The sequence below is a fragment of the Camelina sativa genome, chromosome 14, assembly GCF_030686135.1.
Source record: "Camelina sativa cultivar CO46 ecotype springtype chromosome 14, ASM3068613v1".
NCBI classification, from domain to species: Eukaryota; Viridiplantae; Streptophyta; class Magnoliopsida; order Brassicales; family Brassicaceae; genus Camelina; species Camelina sativa.
Window position 1 is genome coordinate 18,480,882 of NC_141893.1, and position 21,192 is coordinate 18,502,073.

Consider the following 21,192-nt stretch of genomic DNA (forward strand, 5'->3'; position numbering starts at 1 on the left):
CTTAGTGATTGATTCTTATGTTAGATGTTTAAGGATTACTAAGGATCCAAGTTGTGTCGACATATGATTGGTTGGAGAAAAAATGTTTTTTTTTTAAAAATTTTTTTTGCCTCTTCGTGTGGTTTCTCTCCTACTTTCGCGATTCGACAGAAGCATCTAAACCGCCGACGAAAACCCTCGTATCCCCCCCCCCCCCCCCCCCGTCAATTCATCTCAGACAACACTTTTCCCTCACCCATCTCTCTGTTTCTTCTGTCTCTCCTCCTCTTCTTCCTTCCAGAAGGTTCTGTTGCAAATCCACCAGAAATTAGAGATTAGGAAGACTATCGCTGCTCTTGATCAATTAAAAAACTTGCCCTCTCGAGGAGACGTTGAGCATGGTGATATTGCTTCTCTTCTGGATCTCGGCATTAGCCCCACTGCTCGAACGAGTCAGGTTTCAGTTTTCTTCATCTCTTCTTAGCTTAGCTTGATTTATTTCCTAGCCATCCTACCAATGTTTATTTTTTATAGAAAAAGGTTAGAAATTTAGCAAATTGGTTCCAATTTGATTAGAGAAGAGATAGGCTGGTGTATAAAATTACTATTAGGTGAGCTTTTGCTTTCTTAACTTGCCCTTAAGTAGAATTTGTCATTTGTCTGAATCTCTCTTTGATGTGTTTCAAACTTGGAACAGGTTTATAACCAAGAAATACAGCTCATTGAAGACGCAGGTTGAGGCTGGTCCGATTGAGTATGGAGAATGAATTAGTAAGCCTTTTTTATGACTGAGTTGGTACTGTCAACTCATGAAACCCTTCTCCAATATCCGCTTAAATGTCGTTTTTTAGATTGAATTTTGATATGGAAGAAGAATGAACTTTGCACAGTATGTTTTAAATTACAATGAGAGAACAAACTGGTAAAACCTTCAACTTTATCCATTTACCTATTTAATTCAGTGTACTTATTTCTTTAACATGTCATAGCGTTTTTGTTTGCCAGTGATCAACGTAACCTTTCAATGAATTAGCTTCATCTCTTGATCCTTTATTGAATGACTTTTAGTGTGAAGTTCTGTTGCATCCCTTATGTTTTATATCAACACTTGAGAATATGATAGAGCACAATGGTCTCTCTCTAATGTGATTTAGCTTCTTTTTTTTTTGGTAGTGCTGATGGACCCTGCTAAACGTTTTGAGTATGATTTCACTAGTGTTAATGGTATCCACAAGTATACTTTACGTGTATGTAACATTATCTTTTTGGGTTTTACAAATAGTTATTTTACATTTGAAAAGAACATGGTATCTAGGTTTTGACTAACCAGTTGAGATGATCCCAACTAATTTTTGAACAGGAATATCTCCTTTTAGTTTAGGGAATGATACTCACTTGCAATGGGTTCGATATCAGCCAATCTTCATCACCATGGTAACAACCTCTTCAGATCATTCTCTGTTTAGTTCATCATATTTTTCTAAGAACCTCAAATTTAACAACCTTCAATGGACCTATGAAATATGAAAGTTTCTTAAAAAAAATTTTTAATTTCACTTTTATTCAAAATTAAAAATAAAATCTGTTTTAAAATACTTTCATTACATTCTTTAACGGAGATACTCTAAATATTTAATTTTTATCTCACCAAGTTGTTAGGGTTTATTCGAGGTAGTCCCAAGTTCCAATGTCAAAATTAGTGTATATTTTTACTTCTTCCTCTAATTTATAAAATTTTGGTCCATTAAAACGTTTAATTATTTGTATTTGCCGGCTAAAAGATTGAAGAATTCGTTTTTTTTCTGTGAAAAGTTGTACTTTTTATACTATACTGTATTTGGAAACGTGGACTTTACAGGATGAAGAAATAAAATTTTAGGTGGATAAAAAATACTAAAGGCGTTGGACCTACATATATCCGAGCCGGATTTGCTAACTATTTTATGGGGAACATATAATTAATGTAGACCAAATATTGAGTCAATATAATAATATTAAGGTGACTATTACATAAGAATTTCGAGGAAATGGGGTTTTATTTTATTTTTTTGGTTAATTTTTTATTAGTATAATATGCAATGGATAGACATGCATACGTGGAGTCATCGTCTGATATTATCTTTTTTCATAACGAAATATGAGAATTTTACTGTGGTCAGTTTGTCACGTATTTGTTACTCGTAAAAAGTGTTGTTCATCGTGTTTGCAAGTGATAGAGAGTTATAACTGCGTGCCTTCACTAAAATCATCATTCATAATATATATGATAGCAAATTAAAACTTAGTTGTAAATAATGTTCATCTTCAGACAGATTAACCATTTTTCTTTACAATCGGATAATTTAGTAACAATGTAAATTTCTGCATAATAAAAACAGAGAAGCTAAGCCTAACAACAAATTTGGACAAGCTTCTCTCACAAATATACTAGCCACAACATTTTATTTTCCGTATTGAAATTCAGTTGGCACAACATCATCAATAGAGACCATTCTGTGGTATTTTGTTGATTGATTCTATATTTTTATTTAACATTATCTAATTTCATATAATTTGACTTTAACCTTTTGCTTATCAACGAAAGTTCCAATTCCGATCTCTTTCCACAATTACGAAAATTAACACATCGGATTTTAGTATCCGCATGTATAATGATGTAATTATAGTTTGAGGTAAGTTGCCTATATGGTTATATCAAATGGAAATATTCATTTCGATGTATGATTGGCTAAATAGCTACCTTGTAGTGGTTAAAAATATATATTATAAGATACTTGTAACTTAGGGATAACATATCGTGGAATAGATGATTAGCTAAATAGATATCTTGTCGTAGGAAAATGATATAAATTATAAGGTGGTTAGCATTTAGGATAACATATCGTGGAAGAAAAGCTACCAAAAAAATGCAATACACGTCGATGACTAAACAATTAGTGTTTTAAGCTGTTAACCATATGTTCCTCGTGTTCCTTTTCCATATTGACAAACATTTCATCAATTCATAGAATAATCCAGGAAAAAAAATAAAAGACCAAACTAAAACCCTTAATAATACATAAGCAGAAAAAAAAAAGTAAATTATCTGTATCAAAAAAAAGGTAATTATGTTCAATATCTATATAAATATTATTAATTAAGTTAATATATATGTGATCTCATAACTTAATGAAAACCCTTTGACAAAAAAAAAATGATCTCGTGAATTATATCAATGAGACAATGACCATTGCCGAGTACTTTGTAGCCCAGAGGCTTTACCGTTTGGTACTTTATTTGACATAATTTTTTTTTTCCATAATTTAGTTGTAGTGATTATCTTTTTTTTTTTTTTTTTTTTTCAGATTAGCTACGAAGCTTTTGTTTCAAATCCCTCTATGTTCCCCTTTTGATATTGGAGAGGTTTGGATTCCGGAAAGCTCTTATCATAGATGGAGGGTTTTGTGTTTTGTTAGAAAACATTGATATCATGTTATCAACGGTTAGTAGCAGAGATCTGCATTAAGCTATTTTTCTGGTTCGGGCTTATAGTAAATAGGAAAATGACAAATTTAGTAGAGGTAAAAGAATTGGAGAAAAGATGAAGCAAAGCAAAACAGCTATTCTTTCATGATAAAAAGTACTCGATCAATCCGTAAGTCTTATATGAAATGCCGCAGCCAAAATTGTGGGTTTTCATGTTCTCTATTTATTGTCTAGCTATAGTAAAAAGAACATATCATGTCTTTTGTCTTACCAACTATATTTATTTGCAAAGAAACATCACCTGTCTTTTGTTTTACCAACTACAAGTCGGTCGTTGAAGCTATTATTTTTACTTTCTCCTTCTTTCTTTTCTTTTTTTTTTTTTTTGTCAAACTTCTTTGTTTTTTATTTTATTTTTGGACAAAATTTTTGTCAAACTTCTTTTTTACTTTCTCTATGGTAAGTTCGAACTTCTATTTCTGGTTTCTTTGAAAAAGGTGGGAAAATAACAACTTGGTCAAAACGTGTTTCTTGTGGTAGGAACCAAGTATGTTGGGTTGTTGCCCGACGACTAATAAGTAGATAAATTAGTTTGTTTTTTCTTCTTTTTGTCACATTGTAAATTTTAATTTATATCAAGGTTTTATAATAACATATATACATATAAAATGAAATTAAATACTAATTTTTCTTAGAATGAAACGGTAGTACCCACTATCTAAGCATTTATCATATCACGTTTGCCACTGGTCTTATCTCGTAATATTTTATCAGCCCGTTTCGATTTCTATATCACACAGTTTACTTAGTATACAATCGGTCTTACGTATTTGATGATATATCATATATGTAAAATATTAACCATTATATGGTTACTATAATATTCAAATATTAGAAAGAAGTTGGCACATGTAAGAATCGACCTGTCCATTATAGGTTATGATAAATCCCGTTCTGAATCTAGAAATAAAAAGATTAGAGATAATTAATTAAATCGTATATATGTTTTTCACAAAAAGAAAACATGTATAGAGATAATAAATATATGTATAGAAAAAACTAGTCGTGAGTCGTGACACTCGCCGTTGGCACGCATCACCGCATTGAAATTTTGTAATTGGCGTGATCACAAATATGTATGATTGTATATTCATATTCATAATGGGTTGACAAAAAAAAGTGTATATTTAATGTGGCGTGAATGGTGTGAATTAATTTTATAATTACAATCACGTGCACCTAATCCACCCGGTCCATAAAATATTATTATACATAAACAAAAATATAATCTAATCCTCCTATAAGTTAAGTTGGGCTTCTTGAGTAGCCATTTTATGCGAAAATGACCCCAAAACGAGTTTATGATTAATTTTATCTTTGTCAAATATAAAATGTAAACTAATGCGTGTCGACTTATCTTCATCGTTTTTGTAGAACAAATATATCATAAACACACATATATATATATATATATATATTATGATTTTTGACCATTTCTTTGGCGTTTGCGTCTTTGTTTATTATGCGTACGAAACGATACAATTCGTTTTTTAATTATACAAAAAGATTTGGCTTATTATGTAAATGATATCATATAAGTACTAAAACAAAATCTGGTAATAAAAATCTGTCGCGAAATCACAAACCTTTCGAGTGAAGGTATCAATTCCTACACTACCATTAGTTAAACTTAAAGAAAAGTGAATCCACCCAATTGTTTCAAAAATAACGCATTCACAAAACGATTACCATTTATGCAAATGGCATCTATGTCTGTTTCAACTAGAGGAGTAGATTATGGACTAATGGACCGAGGCCCAAACTCTAAAACAAAAACTATTGTCACAAGTCTTTTTCGGATTGGAAGAAGCAAGATGTTCAAGAACACATTTGTATTTTGTACAAGTGATACTATTTTGGGGTTATTGTTGATTTGGGCATTTGTTCCGTAAAATCTTTGAATTTAGGCATTTGTATCCTTTTTTTTTTGGGCAAAAAGGCATTTGTATCCTTTTTTTTTTGGGCAAAAAGGCATTTGTATCCATGCTTACAGAACTAGGCTTTTTTGGAGAGGAGAAATGACAATATTATCTCTACAAGTTGAACACGTCTGAACTGTGAACTCTCAAGAGTGAAGGGGACCAGAGCTATTTGTGCTTCTTCTATGTATCGCCGAATTCACTTTTTTTTTTTTTTTTTGATATTTTGTAAGTTTCATTACAACCCAAAATAGAAATAATCAATTTGTTTCATGCATTTCCTTTTAAAAAAATAAAAGAACAATGGATGGTGTAAAACTACAATGATTCTCTTCTAATAATATTTATACTTCGTAACTAGGATTTAATTCGGGGTACACCGCGGATAATTTTTATTTTAATATGAATAATTTAGCTTTTATAACTTTTTAGTTTGATATTAATGTTATACGATTTAGTTTTTTTGTGACTGCAGTACACCATATGATAATTATATTTAAAGATTTTTATATAGTTTTAATTTTTTTTATTATAATTATATGATTTCAAATTATTAGTTTTTTATTTAACCTGTGATATATGTGTAACTTAGTAATTTAAACCCGCGATACATTTCTGAATAATTTTTAATTTTTACATTAGTTTCTTATGTTTTTTAATTTGATATTAATAAAAGTGTATGAATTATATTTTTAGTTTTTCCGAAATTTAACATGTGATACTTGTGTAATTTAGTACTAGGTTTGGACCCGCACTTACGTGCGGGTTTATGTTTATAAACAAATTTATTTTTTGTATATATAGTCAAACTCATACTAATTAAGATTTTAGTTTGATTTTTTGGTTTAGTTTATTAATGTTTAAAAAAATAATGGTTTCATCAGTATTTTAAAATTTGAACAACATAACGGTTGGATGGGCAACAAACTAAATCAAATAAATGATTGGTTAGATTCTATTAAATTTGTGAACTATCAAACTGGATATATAACCGCTAACAACGATGACAACCCGTTCGAGACAAATACAAATATTTAGGGGTGGACGTAAGTCTCTTTCCGTTTTGTCATGTTCCATTATGATCTCCACCCGTTCTCAAATTCCTATTGCATAAGAGAATTCATTACCAATACGGGACATTCTAGATATGAGACAAATATGTATTTTCGATTGAAAACGGGACGGGACAGGACGAAAACATAAATTCTCGAACTCCCGTATGGAATAAACATAAATATAATTTATAGTATATTTATATATCATATGTTATAATAAAAATATTACAAAATTAATTGACTTCTTAATTTTTATTATATTATATATGGTTCACCTATATTAGATTACATTTTGTTTCTAGGTTTGAACATGGGTACACCACAAGATAATTTTTTGTTTAATTGTATTTTGAATATATTTTATTTTTGTTGTATTTTAAATCTTTTAAGTGTTAGTTAAAGCATTATAGTATTACTTTTTATTTGACTTGTTATCATATTTACCGTTATTAAATTTAAACTTTTATTATTTAATAACAAAGTGAATTGGTAGTTTGGTATTTTGTTTGTAGTAATTTTTATTACTCCACATTAAGTGATTTTTTCTTAGTTTTCATATTTATTTTTTATATTGAAAATTTTGCACTATAAGCTTTTATTATTAAATTTTAATTTATTATATCTATTTTTTTCTTCGAAGTATACAAAAAATCCATAAGTCCATAAAATATACTAAAAATTATATCAAACTTACCCTTTATAAAACTCTACCTTGCTAAATATTTTTTTTCGGTTTGAAATATTTTAGCACTCAAACGCAAGTTTTGGTTGTACTGAGAGGCTTCAAGATAATAATTAAGAATGTTATTGAACAAAAATGGGGAAATAAGTAATATATCCACCCACCCGCAATTCTTTGCAATTGAATTTGAATCGCATAGTGACTCCATTAGACCATCCTCATCGCACAACCCCTTCAAAAATGTCTTTACTTAATTTTATTTTTAAAATATTAATTTAAATAAATTAGAACCAATCAAAATATAACATATTATTTAAGAGTTTCTTCAGCAGAGTCTTAAATGTCTTCTCAAAGACATTTTTATTTCTCTATCTTGATAAATGTCTTTAGTCTAATATTAAAAAATTAGAGAAAACATCTCATGTATAACTAATGGAGGTGCCCTAAAGAGTTGTTTAATTGTAGAAAGAGGAGTTTAGAATGAGTGAGCTAGTATATATAGTTATCTTCTTACTATGGTAATAAGACTCCATTAATAATTCAAAGGCGTAAGAATTTTAAGCATGTACTCTCAAATATTGTTTAACAATGTAGATGGCAGGATTTCATGTATCTTATACTAATCGTTTTTTTCATTTGCCTTTGTTTGACATGTCCAATTATCAATGTTTTCAGTTTTTGTTATGTAGAGAATAAAAAAAACTGATATAACAGAGAAGCTAGAGCTAGAAAAAAAAAGAGAGAGATAAGAATAACAATATATGACCACTTCTCCATTATTTTTTCCAAAACTCATTTTGCTATTAGTTCTAAATTTCTAAATTAGAGGTACATAAAGAGACATGATGACCAAAAAAAACAATAAAAGACCACATACAGTCGTTCATGTCATTAGAAAAATAAACTGAGATTGGTTGGCTAGAATAGACCACTTGCATAAGTGAAGCCAAAGCTTTCGATGGTTTCCCATTCTCATGGGTACACCGGCTTTTCCTTTCTCACTGAAGAACCCTCACTTAAACTATGTCAAGATGTGTTGTACCGTTTGACATATCTTTGGAATACAAAGGAAGCATTTTGGTAGAGTCGAATAAAGATCGTAATGAGGTGAAAATATATATTTTCTTGATGAGTCTCAAAGTTGAGTAAAGATTGGTATTTATAAAGAAGGTAGGCGTCGAATTTATTGTTGAGGTGATCTCAAAATATCTTAGAAAGTAAGTAACTGTTAAATATACGATTAAGGGAAAATATTTTTTTAGTTCAATCAAAATGAATGATAGTAATATTTAAGGGAAGATTAGGAACTCATGATATAACAAATTTGATTTGTAGAAGATTGTAAATGATTTTGTTTAGGTATTAATACTATGTTCGAATATCTGGAGAATATGCCACTTAGAGGATTCTAAATTTCTAGTTGTATTAATTTCAAAAGGTAACTATATTTTGCTACAATATATTATTGTTCCACTTTTTATGGTATGTACTATATAGGATTCGAGAATATGTTTATTTGAATGATGAAATAAGATTATTCACTCCACATTTCATTTCATGGTAAGTATGTTGTAATGGTTTAATTATTTCCTAATAAGATTATTCACGTTTTTTTGTTTTTAATTTTGTTAGGTAACTAATCCAAAGATTAAACATTAAAATTAGGATCCGCGTCCTTCTCCGTCCAGATCCAAACGGGTTATCCATGATCCAGATAGCTTTATATATGGTTTAAATTTTTGAGTTTTTAGCCCTTAACTACAATTTTTTTTTGTTTTTTGATTGCTCTTCAATTTTTTTTTGAGAGGGTATTGAATGGAATTCTGCATTTTTTATTTCTTTTTTACTCCCTAACTATAAATGTTTAATATTTAATTTAGAAAACTATTTGAGTAATAATGTATGATGTATGTAATTTTGCTGAGTAATTTTTAATTTTTACATTAGTTTCTTATGTTTTTTAATATGATATTAATAAAACTGTATGAATTATATTTTTAGTTTTTCCGAAATTTAACATGTGATACTTGTGTAATTTAGTATTCAGTTGTATATTCCAAGATATAAAAGATTTAAAATTCTATTTAAGTCATCATAAATGGAAATTACGTCAATGTTACGTTATTAATAGTATTAATTGTAGCAAAGAATATGCCATTTTTTTTATAGATTAGTTAGTATTTTTAGTTTCAGTTTTGCTTTAAATTCGGGTTTTTTGCTATCACATGACTAGAATTTTTTTTCTTGTCTCGGAACTGAAAAATAATAATACATTCTAAATTATTATTTTTTATGTCAAAATATGAAGTTATCTTCATGCTTTAATCTGTTTGTCAATAGATTTAATTGTATATATCTAACATGTTAATAACCGGCCAAGGAAAATCGAGAAGACAAATAGATAATCAGATCCATGTATATATATTTCCGATGACATAACTCAAAAAAAAACATTCGACCAGTTTAGAATATAATTATGTCAAACGGAAATTATGTTAAAACGTAACCTGTTACAAATAAAAATTCAAAGCGCTAGCAAGTGTTAGAATTAGGCATGAGCACTAATATCCGTTACCCATATTCGAGCGTTACTCGGCTCGTACCCGTCCCAAAAAAGGGAACCTGCAGTTTTAGGGTCTGAGTAAAGGGTATTAGTTTAGTTTTCAATATCCATCTTTTTACCCGTTTTGTTACCCGACCCGTAAATATCCTTTAATATTTTGTATTATTATTATTTATTATTAATTTATAAATATATTATAGAGTTAAAGTTAAAGCCTAGATAACTCCCAATTAGATTAATATATTATTTTTAAAGTGTAATTTTATAATTTTTGGAACTATTTGTTGCATATATTTATGAATTTTTCTTTTTTTGGATTTTGGAATATGAAATTATTATTACGATTATTGACAATTTTTGATCGGGTATTCGTTTTTCCAGGTAAAAGTAAAAGGTCGAGTATTTAAAGGATCAACTATTTTTTACCGGATACTCGTTTTTTCGACTACCCGTTATTTAAGAATTGAATATGAGTAATTTTTTTCTATTATCCGTTAGGGTCTGGTCAAGTAAAGAATATGAATAAATTGAAAGATACCCATTCCATGCCCAGCTTTAGTTAGAATATAGCGAAATGGTCTACCCAAACCATTTCCAGAAACTCCAACGTTCAAGGGCTGAATCAAATACTTTAACAAACAAACAAAAAAGAATGTATCAACTAAACCCATATGACAATAATTGAGACATTAGATTTAAGCAGTCATAATCTGTTGACGTAAAAAAATCTAAGTTGATTATAGAAAGTAACAGTATCGAAATTTCAGAAAAAAAATAAGGATTTGTCTATTGAAAGGCATAAAGTTTGTTTACTTTGTCGAAAGATAAACTGTTTTTTATTTTTGGTTTTATAGTGAGAGGTTATTTATATAGTTTCTTATTGATGATGGAAATATGTTTTATAACGAATCTTGTAAAATTGGTGAGAAAGCATAATATCTTGGAAAATCTGACAATTATGATTTAAAATTTAGATCCTTAATTTTCGTGTATATATTTATTAGTATCTATTAGCTATATTTTCATGATTTTGTTTATAACAGTCTAACCAAATAAACATTTGATTTCGAAATTTTCCTAACGTTAGCATTAGTTGATATTCGATATATATATATACTAGGTACTAACCCGAGGAAAACCGCAGACTGAACAGTTTTTTTGTTATTATGTTGTTTATAAATGTTTGTGACTAAAAATTCGGTTTGATTATATTCAAATTTTTGTATTTTGAAAATGTTTATTGAAAACATGTCAATAAAATATTTGCATGTAATGAATAAAATTGTTTAAACCTTTGTCAATTAAACGCAATCCTTGTCATAGTTGTGAAGTATGTAAAAATATATAACTAACATATAAAAAGAGCAACTAAATATAGCTAGTGAAAGTTATGAAAAACCTCTTTGAAAACAACATTCATTGTTTTTTCTGTGGCTTCTTTTTTTGTCTGTAATAACCACCTTCAAACATTAAATATATTCAAATCTCAACTTAGTTTTATTTTCCTAAAAAATTGTGGCTAAAAATATAATTTTTTAAAATACATAAGACACTATATCTATATCTTTTATTTGTTATTTATTAATTTTTAAAATCTAAGCCGTTAAACAAAACTATTATATATTATATTGGATTTAATTTTTGATAAAAATTTTAACCGTGAAAAGTTTTTTGAAAAAATTTATAGTTATATAGATTTTATTCGATTAGATTTTTAAGGGGGTGTTATTGGACAGTGGTTTTTAAAGGATTTTGATGTATTTAGAAATCAAGTGTTATTCAATTGTGTATTTTAAAAAATCCATTAAAATCTAGCGTTATTCAATATCCACTGGATTTTGTGTGATTTTTAATTTCAACGTACTTTGATTCTAATATATGAATAAACACAATACTACACTTTTCTCAAGCATTTCATTTTTTTCTCTCTCTCTCTCTAAATGGATTTCTAGCCTAACATATTATTGTTTGATTTTTGTTTCTCAATCTTTTTAGATAATCACACTTAATTCATCAGATCTGTGTTATTGCTGAGAGTTTTTTTTTTGTTTTTCTTCTTTTTTTCTCTAGGTTCATGATCTGTAACTTTTTTTTTTCTGGATTCATGATCTGTAACCTTTTTTTTCTGGGTTCATGATCTATAATTTTTTTTTTATGGATTCATGATATAATCACTTTTTTTTTCTGGGTTCAATGTCTATTTATTCCTCCACAAATCCTATGTCTATTAAAGACTAATATGGTTTAATTGAAGTCTTCCATGTGTAAAAGTCTTAATGTTGTTAATTTAATATGGTTTTGGTGAATAACACAGTATATGGATAATTTTTTATTTTTTTTCTTTAAACAACTTTTAAAAAATCTATAACAATCACCAAAAATACATTATCATTGACTTTCAAATCAACCTTATATGCATTAGAAAGTCCACACAAATATATTAGACTTTTAAATCCACTAATGTCCTGCGTTAATTAAAATCCTTAATCCAATAACACCCCCTAAAATCTTAGCTGTTAATTTTTTTTAAAGTACGAATTAGTTTTGATTTTAATAAATTTTATTTACTGTTCTACAATTTATTTTATTTTATGTGTCCCCTATTTTCGTTTTTAATTAATTATATTTATTTAATTAGTTAATTAATCATAATTAAGTTTTTCTAATGGCAATTGAATGTAATTTTTTACACATTTTAAGATTAGTTTCATATTTTTACTTTCCAATTAATATAGTAGGATATATATATATATATATATATATATATAATGAAAAGAACTCTTACATATTATTTGACCAATCGATTTTGTTCCCATATATGAGTTATGGTTTATTTGTACAAATTTCTTAAAATGAAAATGGCAACGAATAGAGAGAATATACAGACGTTTTTTTTTTGTCATCAAAAGTTAACTGATCCGATCCAATTAGGTATGATTTTTTTTCCCAAATCAATCTTAATGAGCTTAGTTATTTGTCAAAATTGTAAGGTTTAACTATGAAATTAGTATAACTAAAGGATATAACTTAAAATATACTTTAAAAATGTTAATATAGATAATTGTTATGTCTCACATGATATCGTATATCCCCTTTATAATAAAACGGAAGTACACAACATTGTTTTGTAGACTATATAATTTTAATAAGTTGGTTACAAATATGTTATACATTAATTGATAGATTAATTGTTTACAAATAGGTTATACCGAAAATCTTAAAAAGAATATTTTATAGAATCATATCATCTAACTTACCATATTAAATTTCTTTATTAAATTATTCATCAAATAAAATCTTTTGATATCTAACTTAACATATTAATTTGTTAATTATCATTATACTTCACCTTTCATATTTATATATGAGTCTATTTTGTGAAACAAATAAATTATCATATTATTTATTATAATTAAAACATAGTTTTATTTTCGGATATACCATAAGTTAAAGTTTTAAAAACAAATTCAATCTATAAAATATTTAATTTTAGGTAATATTATTCTGTAAAAATAATATCTATTGAATAAAAAATTTTATTGAGTAACGGGTCAAAATTTGAATATTTAAATTTAATTTCATATATTTTTGTTGAATTTTATAATTTAATATAATATAATAAACTTTAAATAATTTATTTTGAAATATTTTTAATATATTGACACTTGATATAAAAGTTAGAAACTATAAACACTCTAAATTGATTTGTTATAGCAATGTCAATAATATGTCACTATAATATGAAAGAATTTCAAGAAACCAAGTATATTAAAACAAAAAGTATAACAATATATTAAATTACTCATAATATAATAACTCGTTTTTAAAAACCAAATTTACAAAATTATGTCTTATAATGACATTGAAATCATGATGTAGAATATACATTGTTGAAATAACTTCACATATATAACCTAATACAACATATTAAATTTTTATTTTAAAATAGAAAATATACAAAATTTTGTATAAAGTAAAATTTAACCAGTGTTATAGCACGGGTACTTATCTAAAATTATTAACAATATAAAACTTACAAAATATGTGTCTTTTTTCAAGCCATCATATTTAGCATATGATTTTATTGCATAATATTTTACCAAAAATAGGTTACAAACAATCACATAGATTATATTTTATATGAAAATTACAATAGAAATAAAATGAATTTCAATCCGTGCTCTAGCACGGGTCTTAATCTAGTATTGATGTATAATGCTCCATATAAGATATTCCACACATAAGGAAACCAAAAGAATCTCAGAAATGTTTATGAAGGAAAATAAAAATTCATAGACCCCCTCTATATATTACCATCATATATTGATATTTCCAAACGTTTCTTCACCACCCAAAAAACCTCCCCAATCTTATTTTTTTCTTACAGTTCCTCAACAACAATAACAAAGATCTTTGATCTAGATCGATGGAATCATCTTCCAATCACATGGTAAGCGTTCACTCATAAGAGATTTGTAAAGTTAGTGTATACATTTTATGATTTTAAAGTGTGTTTGATTCTTATGTGTTTAAGTGCAGGCATGTCTCTTGAAGATAGAGTCTCCTATGCCGGGATGGAAGAAATCCTTGGAAAACTTACTCAAGACCATTAATGGTTTCATAATCTATATCACCTTTCTCCTTTAATTAACTTCAATTTTATCATTCATTTCTTACTTTATCTTCACTTTTTCTCTTTCCCTGAAATCATAATCTATACATGATTTAAATTATGTGTATCATCATTTGCACTTACCAAAACTTTTTTTTTATAATTTTGTGTGTGTGTATATGTATCATCTGCCAAAGTCTACAATAGCCATCAAAGTAACCTTTCATATCTATAGTTAACATTGTACTTTTTGTTTAGTTCAGAAAATGACTGCGTGCTGTGACATGTTCAATTTCTTTGTTATATACTTATATTATTGAACCAATCGATATTGTAACCACTTTGTTAATATTGCACTCTTTTATATACTATACTTCCACAAATTGTTTAACGAATATATTTTCATAATTTAACTCTGTTTTTTTTTTTTTTTTTAACAGATGTGAGTTTCATGATTGACAAGCGAAGCAAAACGGTATATGTATCTGGGAAAATCGATCGACAGATAATACTTGAAAAGATTACAAAAGCAGGCAAAAATGCTGTTATAATAGGGACCAACTGTGGAACGAATAAGCAGCCGGAAAATCGAAAAGACCTTTTGATGGAACAATATACGTCCGGTTACATGAATGCTCCTAACGGTTTCTCAAATTATCCTCCGCCTAATTATTGTATGAATCAACCGCAACCATACATGAATGCTCTTCCACCACCATATGTACAACAGTTCCATCCGCAACCACCAGCACCACCACTATACAAGTCCCACCAGAATGAGCCGGCGGCTAAGAGTTTTCCGCCTACACCACCACCGCCGAAGAACTTTGTTATGGGAGATTTGCAACCAGGATGCAAGATCATGTAAAAAAGTTCTAAATTATTAGTAGTATTAGATAGAGGATTAGTTAGACGATGTGTTCCAGAATTTTATGTAATCTTCCTTCGTTAATCTTCAAAACCCATTTCTTGAACTGCTTTATTTTGTGATCTTTATGAATCTACAAATATTTGTGAAGTAGGAATATATGTTCGAAAAACCACAAAAGTTTAATTAAATAACAAGCAAAACAATTCCACTCAATTGAAAAAGCACGTACAAACTGATGTTTCTCTGAAGAAAATAACTTCGATAATTGTTTAAGACATGTGCTTCAATGCCACTTTAACTTTTAAGTTAATCCCACTGCATACAAGTTTCTCGCTAATCCCAATATAATAACTTGCAACTAAGACATATATCACCTCTTCACAAATGGTTATTTTAACATATGGTAATTGTTGGTACCCAATCCGTCACCCCAAGTTGTGGGTTTGGGCCTAGGAATAACGGACAATATGGGCCGAGGCCGTAACTGGGGTGGCCCATCAAGCCTGATCGCAGAGAAGTGAAGAGGGGCAGAACGGATTGCGATCATCTCGGAGCTCGGTGACGCGGTCAAAGATTCCCATTATTATATTAAATAGAAGGCGAGATTTCCGGACTAAATTGATATAACATTAATTAATTGTAATTTGGTAGTATAAGTATTTAGGGTTGAGAAATTGTAAAGGGGGTCGAAAAACTTTCACTTGGCAATAATACCTCACCTTCACTTTGCAAGTAGCTATTTACTCTATTACTCAGTTCAGAACTGAAAATACTCCGGAGATAGAAGTTTAACTTTAGTCTCACAGTAATCAATATACTTCCTGTCGAAAATTATGCGTTTTAACTTCAATTAATACCACACGTACAAACATCTATATATACTTTAGATGTGACAAGCAACTTTGTTTATTGATTGGGAAGAATTCGTACTCCGTTGAACCAAACCCAAAAAAAGACATAACATGAACAATTTTAATATGAAAAGTTGATTTTCGAGTTATATATTTGTTTCGTATATTGAAATTAAAAAATATTTATAACGAATAAGGATTATAAATAAATAATTTGGATATTAAAAAGTATTTGAACTAAGGCAATATTAATAAAATCGGATAACAAAAACGAGTTTGAAAATTTTCGAATAGTTAAAAATTAAAATCACTACTCAAACTCTCACTAAATTGAGTAAAAAAAAACTAAAAAATGAATAAGATCAGATTAATTTTGAAAAAAAAAGCAGGAAAATTGAGACAATATAAGAAAAATTGAGTATTTTTAATAATACTTCTTGTATCTTTATTTTATATCACACTTGTTTGAATTTGAATAAATTAAAATTTCCAAATGGATAATCATATAAAGTCGAATGAGAGATACATACATACATTGCCTAGGACATGAACCTCAGTACGACAGTTTGGGGACAGAACCGTGATTTGTGTTTACTTATAAAGGATCTTTATATGTTAAACTGGGTTTTTAAGATTCTCCTAAAAGACTTTTGAGACCCAACACACACTTAAAAAAAAAAGTAAAAAACTCGTTAAACAGTCTGCAGCGAAATCCAAAAAGAAAAACTTGAATCGGTACTGAATTAGGTATCGTCGTCCATCGAGATGCGTTCGTTGGAGTTAATGATTTGTTGGATCTCGTTTCTAACGTTATCAATCTCACTCTCTGCTTCTTCGGATGATCAATTCACCGTCGACGGAACAGTACTCGAACTCACCGATTCCAATTTCGACTCGGCGATTTCAACTTTCGACTGCATCTTTGTTGATTTCTATGCTCCTTGGTGTGGTCACTGCAAGCGTCTTAACCCTGAGGTCCTTTTTTTTTGTTTAAGCTCTCTGCTTTAGTACTACGATTGCTTAGTCGAATTCTTAGGTTTAAGATTGGTTAAATTCAACTTTGGATCTCTCTGAATTTTAGTTCTATAGATCCAATTTTTTAGTTGTGTAGCTTTTTGGATTGAATCTAGAAAACATTGTGGTTTTTCAGTTTTTGTTGCTTACTTATGTTCTGTTTTTTTTTTTTTATCTGTGTTTGCAGTTAGATGCAGCTGCTCCTATTCTTGCTAAACTGAAGAAGCCTATCACCATTGCGAAGCTGAATGCTGATAAGTACTCCCGTCTCGCTCGGAAGCTTGAGATCGAGTATGTGTGTACTTCTTCATATGTGTTTTTCTATTTTTTTTTTTTTTTGAGTTTTCAGACTTTCCTAGAGTTCTGCAATCACTTTAGCAAATTTCTTGATTCAGGACAACAACCTCACTTTAGGGACAGAACATATGAAGTATAGTTCATATGTTCTTTGAGTTTTGAGACTTTCCTAGTGTTCTGAAATCACTTAAGCAAATTTCTGGATCCGGGAGGCTCAAAAGTTTGATTTTTCGGTTTATTTTTGCTGATCTATTGCTTTACTCAGGAGTCTGAAAAGTTTCAATTTTTATGTTTTACCTTAGGTTTGGTGAAGTGTTCTTTTGCAGATTTGGCCATGTATTCTATTTCAAGTTTAAGTCTTATTTGGCTGATCGGCCTTTGTTTTTCGCAGTGCATTCCCGACTCTCATGCTCTATAACCATGGAGTTCCAATGGAGTACTATGGACCAAGGAAAGCAGATTTGCTCGTCCGTTACTTGAAGAAGTTTGTTGCTCCAGATGTTGCAGTTCTTGAGTCAGACTCAGCCGTCAAGGAGTTTGTTGAAGATGCTGGGACTTTCTTCCCTGTGTTTATCGGGTTTGGTTTGAATGAATCGTTGATATCAGGATTAGGTGCGAAGTATAAGAAGAAGGCATGGTTTGCTGTTGCCAAGGATGCTTCAGAAGATGTAATGGTTTCCTATGATTTCGATAAGGCTCCTGCTTTAGTTGCCAAACATCCATCGTACAATGAGCATAGCGTCTTCTATGGCCCATTTGAAGGTCAGTTTTTATTTCTTTTGGTTATCTTAAAGGAGTAACCTCATGTATCCTAGTAAACTAGTGCTGAGAACTTTCTAATAGTAAATAGATTGACTGTATAATTTTCGTTTGCAGATGGATTCTTGGAGGAGTTTGTGAAACAAAGTTTCCTTCCTTTGATTCTGCCAATTAACCAGGACACCTTGAAGCTGCTGAAGGACGATAAGAGAAAGATTGTCTTGACAATTGTGGAAGATGAAACTCACGAAAGCTTAGGGAAACTGACTAAAGCACTGAGAGCAGCTGCTCATGCAAACCGTGACCTTGTTTTTGGCTACGTTGGTGTAGAGCAGTTTGAAGAGTTCGCAGACTCGTTTCATGTTGACAAGAAGACACAGCTGCCTAAGATTGTTGTATGGGATGGGGATGAGGAGTATGATCAGGTAACAAAATTGGTTTTAGGACTTGAATGACAAGTCAATTGGAGTTAAGTCTCTGTATTAATAATATACGATATGCAGGTGACTGGCATAGAGACCATTAGCCAAGAGGAAGATCATTTGACTCAAGTCTCTCGGTTTCTAGAGGGATATAGAGAAGGAAGAACAGAGAAGAAGAAATTCAAAGGACCATCTTTGATGGGATTCATTAACTCAATGATTGGGATCAGGTCAGTGTACGTCATTGTGTTCTTGGTTGCCGTCATTATGATGCTACGGAGCCTCGGTCAAGTGGAGGAGCCTCCTGCAGCCCACGAAAGAGTTCATCAGACCACTAGTGTCCCTGAAGGTGAAACCAGTGAGATTACGGCTAGTGACAAAAAAGAGGACTAGTTTTGCTACAACTTGAATGTGGTATGTTTTTTTTGCTTTTACACTTGAAGCTAACTTGAATAGTTTACAGTCTTTTTTATTTTGTTTTCGGAGCATTTTTATGTTTCACCCTATCTACACACAGTTATTTATTTTTTAGTTATGAATCATATTGGTCCTCTAATTGCCATATGCATTAGTTTCTGGTGCTAGATACTGATTTTGGGTATACCAATCAAGCAGTTACGACACAACTACGTAAGTTACAAAGTTAACTCAGTGGTACTGATTTACAAAGACGCATCACATATGCTCACTTTTCAAATTCACTCATGTCATGTTCCATACACAACAAAGCAGGTAAAAAATAAGGCCAAACAGGTTTCACTCTGTATTTACAACCTGGTTGCGACACGGTATCACATTGCAACTTTGAGGAAATCTTGGTGGGAGTCTATTGAGTCTTGCAGAGTGACACAGCTCTTGTTAACATGGTTTATTAGCTTCTATGGTTTACTTAAGCAGCCTGGAAGAGAATTAGCAGAGGCAAAAAGAGAGAGACCTGACCAACTCACTCTGGTGAGGCAAATGCTCAAGCAATCTTGACGACCAAACCTAGCTTGGTGGTGTATTGACCGGGCTTGTTATTATATTTGTAAATCTTTTGGAAAAGGCGTTCCTGAGATATTGTGTGGGGCACATAGGAACTGTGTGTGGATGCGGTGCAGTGGAACGAGAGAGAGGCTCTTGTCTGATGCTCAGGCTAGGCGAAAGTAGAGGTGTCTGTTCTGATGCGGGTGGATCACCCTTTGCTACTCTTGCATCATGTTTACAAACCGGACAATACGATCTCCAATGACCGAGCCAAGAATCGATACACAAAGCATGGAATTCTAAGTCCAAAACAAAACAAAAGAAGACAACAAACCAGTTTAAGCGTATGTGAACAAACATAATCAATTAACCCTCTTTTTAAAGAGAACAAAATGGACTTACTGTGTTGGCAAGGTAGGATCCTGAGTTTGTCGCCAAGGCAATAATCATCAATGCATATAGCACAAGTAATCGAAGTCGAACCAAATTCAAAAACACCTGAAAACACTTCAGTCGGTATCCGTTGTACTGAACTACAAGGTATGCGAGAAAATCCTAGGCCGCCGCCACGGGATAAAGACGTCACATGCAGACGCCTACGGACAAAGAAAAAAGTGGCGAGAAAAACAGACACGATGAACAAAGATATGAAAGTGACAGCCATGATTGACCATGATGAAGTCCCGAACTCCGGGATGAGCCAAAGCTCCATCTCGCTTCGACCTGCGTACACTTTGAGTACTTCTCCTGACGCTCTTGTAACAAGCACGCCGTGTATATGCACACCAGATGAATTTCCTCCCACTACATATTGTTTTTTACCAAGATTATAAAAACCAAACCAACCATCGTATTAAGATGTCTTATATATATACTTAAATGAGCTTACTATGTACTAAGAGCTCATCGTATGCATCGTTATAGACAATAGCAGCTTTGTATCCAGCTTCCTGCGCCTTTCTAATTTTTTCCTCAAAACTACAGCCACCACCGACAATCAATACATAAGAGGGCCTAAACTTAGATCCTTTTTCAGCTGTGTTCGTTAAATCGGAGCACGCATCAATAGGCTCTGCAGCGTACAACAATCCGCATTCCACCGAACTTCCAATAATGGGAGCTGAAACCATTTCAATCAATACGGTACGTAGAGCATTCACTATACTCTTTACATTTATCGAAAGCACGCAGAGAGGGAGAGAGAGAGAGAGAGAGAGAGAGAGAGAGAGAGAGAGAGAGAGAGAGAGAGAGAGAGAGAGAGATGGTTAAACAAACTTACTGAAACTTGCTTCGACATCATCAAAGGAGAGAATTGTGTTTTTCCCAATCAACAAAACTTTCGACGAAGCCAGCTGAAAATTTACCAACAGAGATAGGATTGTGATCCAACTACGGTTCATGTTGTACTGTACGTACCCTCGGGTTTTAATCCAATTCGAACGGATAAATCACTACTGGCCAAATCAAACAACATGCAAAGTGAAAACTATATATTGTGTAGAGAGAAATTTGGAAAAGATTAATTAGGGATATACAACAAGGGAAGAGATGCACACCCATAGACTTCCATTGTTGAATTTTCTTTCATATAATACCATGTGTTTCACCATTAATATGTTTTAATCAAATATTATATATTCAAAGTATATTTAGTCAACTCGATTCCGTACAGCGTGG

The 21,192-nt window shown here is 30.6% G+C and overlaps 3 protein-coding genes and 1 long non-coding RNA gene across 5 annotated transcripts; 3 read left to right on the plus strand and 1 right to left on the minus strand.

Moving 5' to 3' along the window:
* Positions 1-55: 55 nt before the first annotated feature.
* Positions 56-3,011, plus strand: LOC104742065 (uncharacterized). Of its 2 annotated transcripts, XR_760424.2 has the most exons (3): positions 56-590; positions 677-1,226; positions 1,340-3,011. It is a non-coding gene; the product is annotated as an uncharacterized LOC104742065 (long non-coding RNA). The 2 variants fall into 2 exon arrangements; XR_015580713.1 differs by lacking the exon at positions 1,340-3,011 and having other exon boundaries at positions 206-436; positions 677-978.
* Positions 3,012-13,978: 10,967 nt separating this feature from the next.
* Positions 13,979-15,305, plus strand: LOC109128861 (uncharacterized). The gene is made up of 3 exons (XM_019235985.2): positions 13,979-14,173; positions 14,263-14,338; positions 14,776-15,305. Exons 1-3 carry the CDS (start codon positions 14,150-14,152, stop codon positions 15,201-15,203), a joined length of 528 nt encoding a protein of 175 aa, XP_019091530.1. The 5' UTR covers positions 13,979-14,149; the 3' UTR covers positions 15,204-15,305.
* A 1,259-nt stretch (positions 15,306-16,564) lies between these two features.
* Positions 16,565-19,105, plus strand: LOC104742067 (protein disulfide-isomerase 5-2). The gene is made up of 5 exons (XM_010463021.3): positions 16,565-17,032; positions 17,259-17,362; positions 17,760-18,130; positions 18,245-18,552; positions 18,631-19,105. Exons 1-5 carry the CDS (start codon positions 16,823-16,825, stop codon positions 18,940-18,942), a joined length of 1,305 nt encoding a protein of 434 aa, XP_010461323.1. The 5' UTR covers positions 16,565-16,822; the 3' UTR covers positions 18,943-19,105.
* A 59-nt stretch (positions 19,106-19,164) lies between these two features.
* LOC104742066 (receptor homology region, transmembrane domain- and RING domain-containing protein 6-like) lies at positions 19,165-21,051 on the minus strand. Its single transcript, XM_010463020.3, has 4 exons — positions 20,795-21,051; positions 20,405-20,635; positions 19,918-20,319; positions 19,165-19,814 (listed from the first exon to the last, which is right to left on the minus strand). The coding sequence occupies exons 1-4, from the start codon at positions 20,913-20,915 to the stop codon at positions 19,537-19,539; spliced, it is 1,032 nt and encodes a 343-aa protein (XP_010461322.2). The 5' UTR covers positions 20,916-21,051; the 3' UTR covers positions 19,165-19,536.
* Between the last annotated feature and the right edge of the window lie 141 nt (positions 21,052-21,192).

Excerpts from the sequence above, each read along its gene's own strand:
- LOC109128861 (XM_019235985.2), top strand. The coding sequence starts at position 14,150 with ATGGAATCATCTTCCAATCACATG. Across the intron at positions 14,174-14,262 it reads AATCATCTTCCAATCACATG|GCATGTCTCTTGAAGATAGA; the intron begins GTAAGCGTTCAC and ends GTTTAAGTGCAG. Across the intron at positions 14,339-14,775 it reads CTTACTCAAGACCATTAATG|ATGTGAGTTTCATGATTGAC; the intron begins GTTTCATAATCT and ends TTTTTTTAACAG.
- LOC104742067 (XM_010463021.3), top strand. The coding sequence starts at position 16,823 with ATGCGTTCGTTGGAGTTAATGATTTGTTGGATCTCGTTTCTAACGTTA. Across the intron at positions 17,033-17,258 it reads GCAAGCGTCTTAACCCTGAG|TTAGATGCAGCTGCTCCTAT; the intron begins GTCCTTTTTTTT and ends CTGTGTTTGCAG. Across the intron at positions 18,131-18,244 it reads CTTCTATGGCCCATTTGAAG|ATGGATTCTTGGAGGAGTTT; the intron begins GTCAGTTTTTAT and ends TTTCGTTTGCAG.
- LOC104742066 (XM_010463020.3), bottom strand. The coding sequence starts at position 20,915 with ATGAACCGTAGTTGGATCACAATCCTATCTCTGTTGGTAAATTTTCAG. Across the intron at positions 20,636-20,794 it reads TGATGTCGAAGCAAGTTTCA|CTCCCATTATTGGAAGTTCG; the intron begins GTAAGTTTGTTT and ends AAATGGTTTCAG. Across the intron at positions 20,320-20,404 it reads CGATGAGCTCTTAGTACATA|TGGGAGGAAATTCATCTGGT; the intron begins GTAAGCTCATTT and ends AACAATATGTAG.